The sequence below is a fragment of the Ambystoma mexicanum genome, chromosome 4p (assembly GCF_040938575.1).
Source record: "Ambystoma mexicanum isolate Mex_15411 chromosome 4p, UKY_AmexF1_1, whole genome shotgun sequence".
Lineage (NCBI taxonomy): Eukaryota > Metazoa > Chordata > Amphibia > Caudata > Ambystomatidae > Ambystoma > Ambystoma mexicanum.
In genome coordinates, this window is record NC_090927.1 from 690,733,158 (window position 1) to 690,747,468 (window position 14,311).

Sequence of the window (14,311 nt, forward strand, 5' to 3'; positions counted from 1 at the left end):
GGTGACAAGCTGCACTTCAATTTATTTGCACTGTGCAAAGAACCTTTCGACTTCAACCATCCCTACCAAATGGTAAAATTAGAAGAAAAAAATCATAGACCAAAACACAGATGAAGAAATATTGCAGAAATATAAAGACACAATGTATAATTTAATATACTTGTTTAACATAGCATTGCACATACATCTACCCTTTCTAGAAGCACGTTTAGATAAATATTAGATATATTTTTATACAACTCAAAGGTGCGCATTTTACCCACAGTGATATCACGAGTGGATCCGTTGGAAATCGAACCTCTTACTTTCAGTTAAGAGCCTGTATATGCCTGACCAATCTTCAAGCAAACAGATTGCAAAACACTGCGAACACCAAAAGAAGCAGGCATAGAGAAACTTGCTTCAAAAGGCACGTGGAGTAGTCCTTGCTGTTGTCTTATGTCTGGCAAAATGAACATGGAGTCTTCCTGACACACAGTGAGACCACTAAACTTATAACAAATACAAGATAAATATCCATCTGCTATAGCGGCTTCAAAAGGTTTTCTGCTAAGCTAGAGAACATATAGTGAAAAAGATTATCTTAACTTTGAACAGGTTTTTTTCTATCAAAGTAAATTCTTTTGCGCCTTTACAAGGTGTAAACCTCCTAATTTACAAACCTGTTTAGGCAATTATTCTTTAAACCATGTGTGTGGTGTGATGAATCGAAGGATTTTGTCACTTCTCCCCAGAGCCTTTCCCTGTGAGGCTAGGGAGGTGAGCCCACTATGCAATACCCTCCTTAAGGGGAGAGACAAGCGGGACCTCACCGGGAGAGACTCCCCCTATGGGAACAAGGACTCCTGTTCATGTAAAGAACTCCTTAAGCCATATATTATTATATTGTGGCCTTTCCTGTGGGGGTCGATGTGGGTAATAGCCTCAGGGGTAAGCACCGTGAGGCCATTGAAGCATGGATACAGATGTTAACCCATACAGTCTGTAAAAGTAATGTTAAACCCAGTTTAGTGTGGAAAGCTGTGGGACATAAATCCTTTGACATAAATATTCGGGACCAAAAGCGTAAGATGCACAGAGAGATCAGAGCACTGAGGGTGAAAGTTCAGCACCATGGCTCAGTCTCTCAGGTGCATAGAGTAATCAACTCAGTAAGGGGGAAATATCGCTCCTGGTTGAAGCACTACCGGCTTGCTGAGCAAAGGATAGCTTGGCAACACTTTGTCCAGGTAATGAGGAGTAAAGATAGTCATAATATATGGAAAGTGCTTGCAAAGGCCAAGGGTGAAAAGCTAACTAAAATCTTGAACCCCATATCTGGCAGTCAATGCGTTACACATGTAACAGCAAAATTCCACACTGACAAGCCCTCTCCTGCGGCAGCTCCCCGAGCCTTGGCGCTCTGCCTCTGAGCCGCAGGATTTTGATTGATGCAATATTAAAACTCAAGTCATCAAACGCACCTGGTCCTAATGGCTTGGCAAATGCTGTGTTGAAGAAGGGCTTGATTAACTGGTCACAGGTTTTGTTGATTCTTTTCTCACGAGTTTGTAGGCAACGCATTATTCAGTCATCATGGCAGCAGTCAGTGCTTATTCCGGTCCACAAAAAAGGGGACCGGTCTAATTAATAACTACCGCCTACTGTCCATGCTTGACGTTACTGGAAAGATCTTTGCTTCACTAGTGAAAGGGGAACTACAATCCTGGGCAACCACCAACAAGATCCTCAGCCCTGCCCAGACTGGTTTCCGACCTGGTTTGGACACTTCTCGTAACATCAGAGTCTTGGATCAGCTTATCCAGACCACAAGTAGCAGTAAGGATGCTACATTATACATCACCTTTGTAGATTTTAGAAGTGCCTTTGAACAGGTCAATAGGGAAACACTATGAGCAAAGAGTCTGTCTTGGTTAGTACATATCTTGTTACTATGCAGAAGAACTAACTATGGTAGAGTAAGACTGAACAACAAGGGGGGGGTCTCAGACTCCATACATATAAATATGGGAGTCAAACAAGGGTGCGCACCCACCCCTATATTGGATAATCCCTATATCGCTGACCTTCTTCCCTGCTTATCTGTTAAATCTAATTGCCCCCGAGGATAGGTGATCTGCCAGTAGTTAGCATGTTATACGCGGTTTTCTGTTCCTGTTTGATCGGACCATTACAGGTATGAAAAACATGCTCAATTAACTGGCCAAATATGCCTCCCAACTGGGCTTAACCATTAATCTGGAGAAAACCAGTGTAACACTGTTCTCAAGAAATTAGGTTAATAGGACCTGGATGGTCACTTCAATTGGTATAATAGACTATACTTTGTCCTATTGCTATCTTGGGTTAGAATTTGATGCCCAGGATGATTAGGTTTGTTAATAAACCATAATATAAGGAGAGCAAAGTATCTCACTTTGCAGGCGTGTGAGTTTGCTAGAGGTCAAGCAGTATACAGCATGCAGGGGATCATCAAGCTGTATAAGCAATGCTTTGTTCCATGTATCCTGTATGGCCTGGAAGCACTAGCTATCCAGGATTTAACATGGCTCAGCAGATTAGAAGGACAATACTGGCGCTCAGTGCTGGGCCTTGGACCTTCCTGCTCAATGGAATACTTCCAGTTGGAGCTGGGGTTAACATCGTTTAGGGGCATGGCACTCTGGGCTAGGGGCTGCTTCTACTTAAAATCTTGCTCCGACCCAGTCTGTAAGCTGCTATCAGTGGTAGGGCAGAATTATGACACTGAGAGGGTTCTCAGGGGCGTGAACTATAAAACTTTAAACAATATGCTTTTTACAGAGACTGGCTGGTCTGCTGAGCACAACAGAAAGATGTCTTATGTGCACCTGAAAAAATCCTTTTAAAAGAAATTTAATAAATGGGAATGGTGTGGGAATTATATCCACCTCTCTAAATTAAAGGGGTATGAAGCTGTATCGCATGTAGTACATCGATACAGAAAAATCCAACCATACCTGCTGTTATGCACTGCCCCGGACATGAGACTCTTTCTGCTTAAATTGCATATAAATCAATTGTCGGTCCTGTCAGTCACGGTTCCTCGTTTACAATTAGCTATTGAAGATAGGTATTGCTGCATTTGAAGCATAAAATACAAACTGGATCGGCTACACATGTACTCACACAGCGTGTTAACCTAGGATCATTGTACATGTGCAATGTGGGTCATTTTGTTCACAGATATGAGGAAATCGTAGCAGATTCCTTTTGGGACTACTGTTTAAACAGAGGCACCATTTCCATACAAATTGACCTATAACGAGTGTGGTTACATGTTAAATCTTTGTTGCCTCAATGAGGGGATATTTTTCCCCTGAGACTCAGGATTACAGTGGGGTGCTCCATGAATTAACGAATTGATGATTTGGTGAATATATGTGAATATATGTGTCATGCCTGTGCCACTGGCGCACACATTGGCAACCATCATGGACTATTTGGAACTCATTTATCGTCATAATATTCGTTGAATAACCCCTATTCCCACTTTGGTCCTTAATTTCCATTAGCACGACTTTGGTACTTTCTTATTTAATTCAGCTAACTACATGCACCATAATGCACCTTGCTACAGTTATCAATTCCTGGCTATTCCCATTCATCAGTATTGGAACCACAATCCCCAGAAGCCCGAGCAATCATTGCTGCTTCCACCTTCTCAGCACCAGAGAGGGAGGAGACAGATTGCCTTCAGGTGTGCTGCTCCAGGTGCTACCAATTAGCTTGCCTCAGTACCGGGCAGGGCTGTAACTTAAGCAGCTGCCTGCAGGAGCTCAGTCTCTTGCATTAAGAGTTCTCCCAGCACCTTTTTGCCTTGAGCCACGATTTTGAATGCTGTTCCTGTTGCCGTATCATCCTGCTTCTGATTCCAGCGCTCCTTGCTGCCCTTCTCCTCTGGGCTCCCTGCCTTGCAGCCTGTTACACTCCTCTGTCTGCAGCCCTGGTCCTCTGGGCTCCCTGCCTTGCAGCCTGCTACACTCCTCTGCCTGTAGCCCTGGTCCTCTGGGCTCCCTGCCTCGCTGCCCTGCTCCCCTGGGCTCTCTGTCTGCAGCCTACTACAGCTCTCTGTCCTGCTCCTCTTGACTCCCTGCCTCACTGCCCTGCTCCTCTGGGCTCGCTCCTTGCTGCCCTGCTCCTCTGGGCTCTCTGTCTGCAGCCTACTACAGCTCTCGGTCCTGCTCCTCTGGACTCCCTGCCTCGCTGCCCAGCTCCTCTGGGCTCGCTCCTTGCTGCCCTGCTCCTCTGGGCTCTCTGTCTGCAGTCTACTACAGCTCTTGGTCCTGCTCCTCTGGACTCCCTGCCACGCTGCCCTGGTCCTCTGGGCTCCCTGCCTCGCTGCCCTGCTCCTCTGGGCTCGCTTCTTTGCTGCCTTCATCCTCTGGGCTCTCTGTCTGCAGCCTACTACAGCTCTCTGTCCTGCTCCTCTGGACTCCCTGCCTTGCAGCCTACTACAGTTCTCTGCAGTTCTCAACAGTTTGCCTGCACCTTGTGCCATGCATTACTCCAGCCCTGCTTCCTTGTTTGCAACCCCCCTGTTTCCTGGCTACTGCTCCCTTACTCTCTGTTCTTGATCCCTGTCCTTCTCTTCCTTGAGTCTTTGGTTCTCCCTTAAGTTATCCATTTCAGTTATACTGTTTCTGTACAGACACCCACAGCTGTTGTTCCCAGCCATGAGCATACAGAGTGGGCTCCTGTAATAGCAATCTGTGCAGAAGGCTGGAGTTTCCAAAGGTCCGTGGAACACTCTTCCCTATTTTCTGCATATACTTCAAGAGGGAATCCAGTTTGTTTGTACCTTTGTATTCTCTGCACCTTTTTGTTCACAGCTACTGTTACCTATTCTTCTTTCTTGTTGAGCTTCCTGCTGTGTGTGCTTATCTGTCACCTTACATCAGCACAGCCACCCACAACCTACCTGGGTGCCCGGTGCCACTCTTGACAGAGTGCTATCCTTGACAATATGCTCTTACGATTCTGGGAAGTTATGAAATGTTATTTTATTTATTTGATGAACTTATGAATTTAAAAATTATATGAATTTTAACACTGATCTTTATGTAGAATTGCTGTATGCATTCAATTTACTTTAATTCACTTGTATATATCTGTATTATCAGAATATTGTATTTGTATTTAGATCAAGTTTGTGTAAAGTTCTAATTTTGAACTAAATCACAATACATGTATTTATATATAATACTCCTACAATTACACCTCTTGAGGAAAAGGATGAAGAATCAATCAGAGTGTGTTATGGTCAAATACATTAGTGACACCTATAATGGAAAACATATATGGTACCGGGACAAAGAAAAACAATGGAGGAATACGGAGTATGAGTTCAACAGAGAAGAAGGACTTTGACAGTTCACCAGGGACGTTCCCCAACCATCATAAAATCAGGAGGTGGAGACATCAAGGACAGAAGTCGAGAAGTTCAAATGAGCTGTTTGACGTATTCGAAGGAGAGACTGGACATGCAGTGTTCGATATTTGAGAGAGCTTGCTGATGATCCCAACGCTTGGCGTGAAGGAAAACAAAAGACATGAGAAACTGCAGTGGCAGGACTGCTAAAGTAGTGCAGGAGGTCCGTTCATAAAGCCGAGACCATCTGCATGGAGGCAATATGGCACAAATCCATCCAGGAAGGAGCAGGGTGATTGTTTGCAAGACCGAGGAAAGAGAGGCCAAAGAGAACACAAGGTGTCCTGAGCCCAAATATGGTTGTGGCGTGACTGCCAAAACAAAACGGTGGACCAGGATGTTCGTTCACAACGCTGATACCATTTACATCGAGGCAGTACAAGACAAGCCGACAGTGAAAAGAACGGAAGGACTGTGCATAATACTGTGTAAGAAAGGAAAAGCCAACCTGGCAAGAAGAGATCCCAATCGGTTCCGAGCCCCGCTGACGTTATTCCTGAATAAAGAAGGTAACACGGAAATTGGAAGACCTGGGAGGGGTACCAGTAATTATTATGAGAACATTCATACTCTGACTGAACAAAAAGTGATAGGAATATCTGAAGAAAGAGCGAATCATTGCTGGAATGCTCATACTCGTTCCAGTGAAGATAAAAAATTAAGAATACCTGAATAAAGAGAGAATCATTACTGAAACACTCAAATTTGTGCACAGTCAAGAGAAAGTATTAAGAGTGCCTGAAGAAAGAGAGAATCATTACTAGAATGCTCATACTCGTCCCAGTGAAGAGAACAAATTAAGAATACCTAAGGAAGGTAAGAATCATTACTGGAACACCATACATAAAGAATGTAGAATACCTGAGGAAAGTGAAAATCATTTCTTTAACCCTCATACTCTGGGTGGTTTGTTGATTGTGGTCACTGTGTTCTGTAAACTGCCCCATTACACTCTCTCCCACTCCCCAAGTCCCCACCCATCTTGGGGTACAATTGTACTGTTGTTTCTCCTGTCTTCCCTTCCTATGTGACACATGTCCCTCCCCACCCCTGCCCACTGCGCCTCCTGCACTGTGTGGTGCTGGCCTGTGTCTCTCCTCTTTCATTCGCTATTCCTCCTCCTACTTTTCCTCCCCGCACCTTCCATGGTGCTTTCCGTCTCTCCCATTTTCTCATACTGCTACTCTATCTCTTATCCTATCCCTCCCACTAAGTCTGAAAGGAAGAAGCTTGAGAGGGACATCCTGGTCTACAACTTAGGCCTTCCCATCGCTGATACCTACATCAGTGTTTTCGCCAGACAAACTCGCAATGACATCCTCTTTGCTGTTCCCTCACCAGAACTATGGACCCCTCATATGGCCTCGGATCTCTCTCCTATCTCTTCCTCTCCCATTAATGGTGGTACTCGGTGGGATGTCATCTTGGTCTCCTTTCACTCCTCCAAGACCATCATTAATGTCTATCGGGATGGCACCATCTTGGTCCAGGGCCCTCAGCCCAATATCCTCCTTTTATATAGGTGCCTCCCACATCTTATCAGCTTCCTTCCTTCTCCTGCTACTCCGACTAGCATCTCTCTGACTACTATCCCTCCTCCTGCTACCACCTCTACCCACTTTCTGGCCCCTCCACCACTTCCACTGGATGTACCTCAAGCCTGTAGCCCACCCAGGAAGATTCTCAAATGTGGCATCCTGCTCCATGTCGCTACTCTCAAAGATGTACTACAAAGATCCATATCCGACAGGAAGGGGAGATATGTAATGGTGAAGGGCCTGCTTTATCAACACTATCACACTCATTAACATATATGCCCCGACGACGGACACCCAGGCCTTCTTCACACACATGTTCGCAGCCTGCGCACTTTAGATGGGACGACTGACATTTGCCAAGGGGGGTTTGAATGTCGCCCTGGATCCTGTTCTAGATAGACAGAATGCAAGCTCCCCGGGCCAGGGAAAACTGAAAAAGCAATCTACACTCACCACACTGGACTGGGAGACGTATGTAGGTATGTGCATGGGGCCCGCACAGACTACACGTTCTACTCACATAGATAACAGAGTTACTCTAGGATAGACTATGGCTTACCCCGAACACGGTGTTACACACAGTGGACGACTGTTCAATACTACCCATTACTATCTCAGATTACTATCTCAGATCACGCTCCTGTATGGCTCCAGTTGTCCCTGCCAGATACTCCCCGAAATCCTGTGTGCTGGCGCTTAAACATGAGAGCACTGGCATACCAGGACTTTGCAGAGCACAAAAGAAGTGATATGGCAGTGTTCTGGGACACAAATATCAACCCCTCCTAAAACACATTCACATGTTGGGACGCCTTTAAGGCTTATGTGAGAGGCCAATGCATCTCTAGGTGGGCGCACAGGTTGAAACGGTGGCGGGACGTAGAAAACCAACTAACATTAGACCTAAGGGCCCTAGAGAAACATCACAAGCATACGCCAGACCAACAAACACTCACGCAACTACGCACGATACGGGCAAGAATCAAAGACATCACGACCACTAGAGTCCAGAAATCCTTTTCGAGCTGGTCCCAAAGATATTCCTTTGAAAATGACAGACCCCTACACCTCATGGCGCTCACTTTAAAACAACGACAGGCGGCCATGACAATCACCACTATTCGGGATGGGCAAGGGAACCATGTGGTAATAGACGCCGACATTAACACTAGAATTGCGGAATACTATGCAAACCTATATGCAGCCCCCGAGACAATCTCACCACAAGCAATGCAAGGGTTCCTGGACCAGGGTCACTGCAGCCCAATATGAGGCTCTTGGCGCTCCCATAACAGCCACTGACATTGAGCGGGCGATCCATGCCTTAAATTCGGGCAAGGCATCGGAGCCTAGCGGCATCCCGATCGATTTTTATAAGCACATAGCCGACAACATCACTCCCAAACTCTGTGAGTTTTTCTCCGAGGCGACCAATAAGAGCTGGCTGCTGAAATCCATGATGGTCGCCAATATAGTGGTGTTCCACAAGGAAAGGAGACGAGATGAATGCGGTTCATTCCGACCTATCTGACTCATAAACTCTGGCGCTCAGATCTTAGCGAAATGTATAGCGCAGAATATGGAATCAATCCAACAGCACTTAGTACATGAAGACCAGACCGGCTTCATATGAAAGAGGCACTCAGGGGACAACGTACACCGTCTGCTACATATCATTGCCAGTGAGCTGAGCCAAGAGGACTCTATCCTTACAATCGACGCTGAGAAGGCCTTTGATAAAGTCCAATGAGATTTTATGTTTCTCGCTCTGGCTAAATACGACCTTCCCCCTTCCCTGATCAGCCTGTTTTACTTGCTATATACGGACCTGATAGCGATGGTGACCACGAATGGCCTCACATCGACACGCAAAGTGTGCCCGCTATCACCCCTCCTCTATGCCCTGTCTATCGAACCGGTGGCGATCAAACTGTAGATTGACCCACTTTGGAGGGGTCTCTTGAGAGGGGGAGATGAACACTGGGTCTCCCTATATGCAGACAACCTATTACTATACATAGGCAACACCCTCACATCTCTCTCACGCGAGTGCGACACCTCCTGCAAGAATACAGGCCATTGGCAGGCTACCGAGTGAATTGGGCTAAGTCAGAGATACTACCACTAAGACCGGAAATCCTGTGGGATCAACGCTCACACCAGCGAGAATACAACCCGTTAGAGAAGAAAGTCCCAAGTTGATCTTGTAAGGATAACAAGTTTTAATCTCACATGCAGATGAGAGCAACAGAAAAGAACTCTGCTGCTAAGAACGTTCTGCCGAAAAAAGTAGTACAAGCAGAATCTTATAAAGGAAAACATTGTCATAGATGACGCAATACATACAGTAAAAACCTGCGTGCGGCTGGTTGGTGTGCTCCTATACATTATCCACCTGCTCCATAAGAGATGCCAAGTCATTGGTTCCAGACCAGTCCGTCTGTCTTCCATCATGTGGGTGCTGCAGTCATCATCTTCTTCTCAGGTCGAAGGTCAAAGAACACATTAACTACACTCCTAACATAATGCTATTTTACCACTATACGGTGCACCTGACAAGCCTTAAAACAGGCACAAAGGAGGTTCTGGGGCACTCTAACCTTCACATACACATTTCACTCACTCCCTTCCACGCCATCCGGCTCCAAGGTCTCAACCCTCGTTTTGAACTATAATTCATCCCTCCCAGCATCTCCCAATACAAATCACACGATTGTTGCTCAACGATGTGCTCTGTGCGTCCTGTTTGAACATTTCAAGACTTGTTACATTGGGGTTGCTGGTCAAAGGGTACCTGGTGCAATGGAATTCAGGGATGTTAAGGTTTAGTCAGTTATATGGGCTATTACTCGTGGTCGCCTGGGGATGGGCCGGGTCATGCTTTGGCCATTGTGAGAAAACATGCACACAAGGCACCGGTCTGTGATCATGGCTTTGTAGGGCACATTCTTCTTGAGTAAAAAACACATCTTTGCAACAATGTTTGCACAACTTCTGTGAATACATTTTAAGGTATATTTTCTGATCGTTGACTAACATCCCATTCAAATTTACCTATGACATCTCGCAATTCCAAAACACACCTGTGGTAACAACCTCTTTGGCTTGTTGCCATGATATGTTGATAGCCCACCCTTAACATGGAGAGTTCATTCCCTCCCCCCAGTTAAAGCTTCCCACACCTATCATTGATTTTGTTTCTATCTAACCCTGTCTATGACTCATATAGAGCCACATTGTTCTCTCACCCAATGCCACCAATGAGCCAAGAATCAGGCCGCAGTACAGAAAGACTATAATAGTAGGTTTAATTAATATTTGCACCAAATGATTACACACGCCACCTTCTCTGTGGCACAAAACAAAGCTTCAATACAAAACTCACTTTTTCTTTGAATTTCCCTTTTCTTTGGTCTCATGTACAGGTAACGCAGGCTAAATAAACGGTTCATACTTCCTGTCTCACGAACCCTTTGTCAAAACTAAACAATATCTTGGAACATTAACAGATCATGAGCATTAACATTCCTTGATAAGGTTTAGATTTAAATGAAATGCAACCCTTTTCTGTTTTCAAAAGCAATTTCACAAATGCAGCACTTTGTATGTTTAACTTCCCTGCGCACTTAAAAATGCTATCAGTTTCAAAATCACCACAGCCATTTGATGATACTTTGGATGGATAAAACCCTTCTTCAGCTCAAAGCAATACAAAGGGCTCATTACGAGTTGCAGGGGCATTAAATTAAATATCCATTCCCCATTGGGTCTGGGGAGTGCTATTAGTACTGGCTGTAATTGCGCCAGTGGTAATAGCGCTGTCAAGGGCAGAAAAGAGGCCAAAATAGTCATTTTTACCTGCGGCAAAAAGCAGGAGGTAAAAATGCCATTTTCCGCCCAACACATGATTTGGCCAGCCCTTAATTGCAAAGTTAAAACTGTAACCACCGCATTTAAGGGTTCAGGCCAAATTCATGATGAGGCCCAAAATCTTTCTTCTATCAGCGTCACTTTTTGCCACTCAGGAAAGAGTCTGCATTGTTCAATTAGGAATTACCCTTGGTTTAATTTAGCAAAACACTTCTCTACCCGGCACCAAAAACCCAGACTTCACTTACATTTAGCACCCCTCTGTTTAAAGGCCAGGTCTGGGGAGTGGCGACAGTTAGGAATTTTGTTTCTAGACAATGACATCCCTTCCCTTGAGGGAGTTCTGGGGTTGGCAAGAAAATGAGGTGTACCCAATTACATGAATAGATTATGGGCCTCATCAGGGGTTGGCCGGAGCAGCAAAATGCGGTGTTAACACTATTACTGCTGCATTACCGCTCCGATTTTAAGTAAATGTCCATCTTTATACCCATTTTCGGCGCTATTACTGCAGACGCTATTACTGCTGGTGGTAATAGCGCTGAAATGCGCCATACAGTCCTATGGTCTCTAAATAAATGGGGAATTACAGCACCACTGCAACTCGGGATCTGGCGCAAATTGCACCAGGCCAAGTTGCAGTAACGCTAATAGCATTGGCGGTATCCTGGCGGAATTACTGCCGGGATACCGCCAAGGACCTGATGAGGCCCTATAGTTTTTAAAGTACACTGGGAATTTAATTTGTACATTTCGAAAGTTAACAAAATCACCTGTGGCATTTGGCTATAGGGGAATTAATTGAATAATGATTTAACAAATATACTAAGTATCTAATCAGTTTGCTACCTCCCACTCACTAACCAATTGGAAGATATTACATCAAACAGATCCCCACACTCGGTTTTGTTGGACAAGCTACTTACATTGCAAATCTCTGTATCACAGCATCTATCTGCCTCCCAGGCAATGCTAACTCTCCATCTACCTTTCAGTAGTTGCACCCAGATGATGCGTAGGCAGTGGTCCTGGCAAGGTCAAAATCTGCCACCTTCTTTCAGCATTCACCCAGATGATTTTTAGGTAGTTCTTCACACTTCTATTCACCCAGATTGTTATTAGGCAAGCCCTACATTCCCATTGTGCAAGGCCTTTTTACCCTTTAAGCTACATATCCGAAACATTAAAATTAGGAGGTGCAAACATATTAGTTCTGAATTTTCATTGGACAGTTACGGTCATCTCCTCCTCAATGCCCAGCCCCTCTCTGCCGATAGGCTCTTGGAGTTCTATGATTGAAATGATGCGAAGGATGGATCCACCCACATGCATTACAAAATATTTACACATATAATTTTGCACTGAAAACGTCCTAAGTGACAAAAACGTGGGTTTTACAAATACACTTAGCAACATATATATTTTTAGATACAGCTCAGCATGGCGGAATCATTAAAATTGCTGCCATCTCGGCAGGAAGATGCATGTGTGAACACTGTTTTTTTGCCATTTACACACAAATATTAGTTATTCTCACCAAATTTTATACACAATTACATAATTTCCTAATTTACGTCCTCTCTGAGTTTCAGCCTCTTGACATTTTCTAGGGAGCTGGAACTACATCTTTGATTTTCACAGGGATTCCATAAGTTCATCAATTTAACATGCTTGCAACAAGCTTTAAAATTATAGGTGTCCCATTTCTGTAAGTATCATGGTTCAAAAGTTAGTGGGCAAAATGTGATTCCTAATATAACCCAATGGTCATATAGTTACATATATTTAACTCTGACCACCAGACAGCCTCTGTGGGTTTGATTCCTTGCTCTGGGTTTATTTTGCTTGAAACATGTGCTCCAGGGTCTGCTGCCTCAATGTTAACTTAAGCGTGGGGTAAAGTCATTAGCCTTTGTTCTCTCAAGGGTAATGGATGATCCTGTGGCTTATCTCAGAGAACAGGCACCAATAAAATTCCTTGCTGGTCACAAGAGTGTCTCGAATAGAAACTGACCCCATCTCAGGAAATAAAAACTTACAGTCATGCCTCTAGCAACAGACACTTATATTTGTGAAGGTTACATTTCCTTTGGCACATGAGGCCTTTTATTTATTTTTAATAAAATGCATCTTGCCATTATTGTTCATTTCTCTCCACATGATATGTTCATTTTGGCAAGGGAACATTTTGATACATTTATTCATTTCAAGCTGTAAAATGCAAACACTTTTAGACATCATTTTTTCTGTGTTGGGAAATACCATGCTTTCCATGTAGAATAAGCCGTTGCTTTTTCCTGGCTTTATCAATCACATGCAAGGGCCTTTTGAATAAGCATATTTCTCCTTATTTGAGCACTGCATTCTTAATGTGGCAGCTGCAAATGAAATCCGGCCTTTTCAGTTTAGCATTCACAATGAATGAAGGGTGGGCCTTTGATTTTTTGTTCTTTGTCTTTCACACAGCATGTTTAAGTGGTAGATGAACATTAAGGCTGCCTTTTGTCTATCAGTCACCAATGTGCCTTTCCAATTCCCTTCTGCAGCCTAGTTTTATTTTTCGCATGTTCCTTGCTTCCACAGCAGAAGTACATACACTTTGACGTACTTCAGCACATGTGGGCCCACATGCCCTTTCAGTTCATTTGATCCTCGGCTGCACATATCCCACATTGTCTACTACTAACTTGTGACTGCAAAAATCGAATGTACATATGTAAAGAAAGTCACCTTCTAACACATTACTACAAGTATTTGCTCTGTATCTGTGAATAGCAATCCTTTCAGCCTGGGAATAATTTCAGAAATCTATCTTTGACATTTACAGTTCTGGAGAAAGCACCATTTTACAGATGACTGTGCCTGACAGCGCTACCTCCTGGGAGGCCACTGCATTTGTCCTGTCTGAGAACCTTGGGTTAGGACTAACAAGGACACCGGCTGAGGTAACATTGCTTTTGATATAATATGCAGAAGGTATTTATTTAACTTTGCTTACTTGTGCATCCAAATGTATGCTATAACAATTACATGCTGGTCTTAAAAATGTTTTTTTCAGAAAATAGTGTTGAAGTTTGAACAATACAACCTAGAAGAAAATTAGTTTTAGATTCTCAGGCACAACCTTAGAAGGATTTTCTTGGAGTCTGTTGCTTTTTAAAGCTTTTGTAGTAGTGAATGAGAGAACAATTCCCTCAGAAACACTGTGATACCTTAAACGTCCAACCCGAAGGACAGAAGGCGCTCATGGTTGGATGGACATGATGAAGGTGGCCCTGCTCTATGGGAAACACGACACGTCTACTTGACAGGCAGTGCATGCTACGGAGGAACCTGCTCAAGGAATGCACGTTGTATATTGTAGGGCATTGACAAATCTTTAGTATAGCGGGGGAGTGTACGCACGACCTGAGGGAGACTGTGACTACGTGTAGCAGGTCTGGTGATTTGGGTG

General features: G+C 44.2%; 1 protein-coding gene across 1 annotated transcript in view; it reads left to right on the plus strand.

The window, feature by feature from the left end:
* Positions 1–14,311, plus strand: part of LOC138453420 (CD109 antigen-like) — a 1,060,964-nt gene that overhangs the window by 659,351 nt on the left and 387,302 nt on the right. Inside the window, exon 19 of the mRNA XM_069606254.1 lies at positions 13,685–13,802. Within this exon, the coding sequence (XP_069462355.1) occupies positions 13,685–13,802 (118 nt within the window). The remainder of the gene's footprint in view (positions 1–13,684; positions 13,803–14,311) is intronic.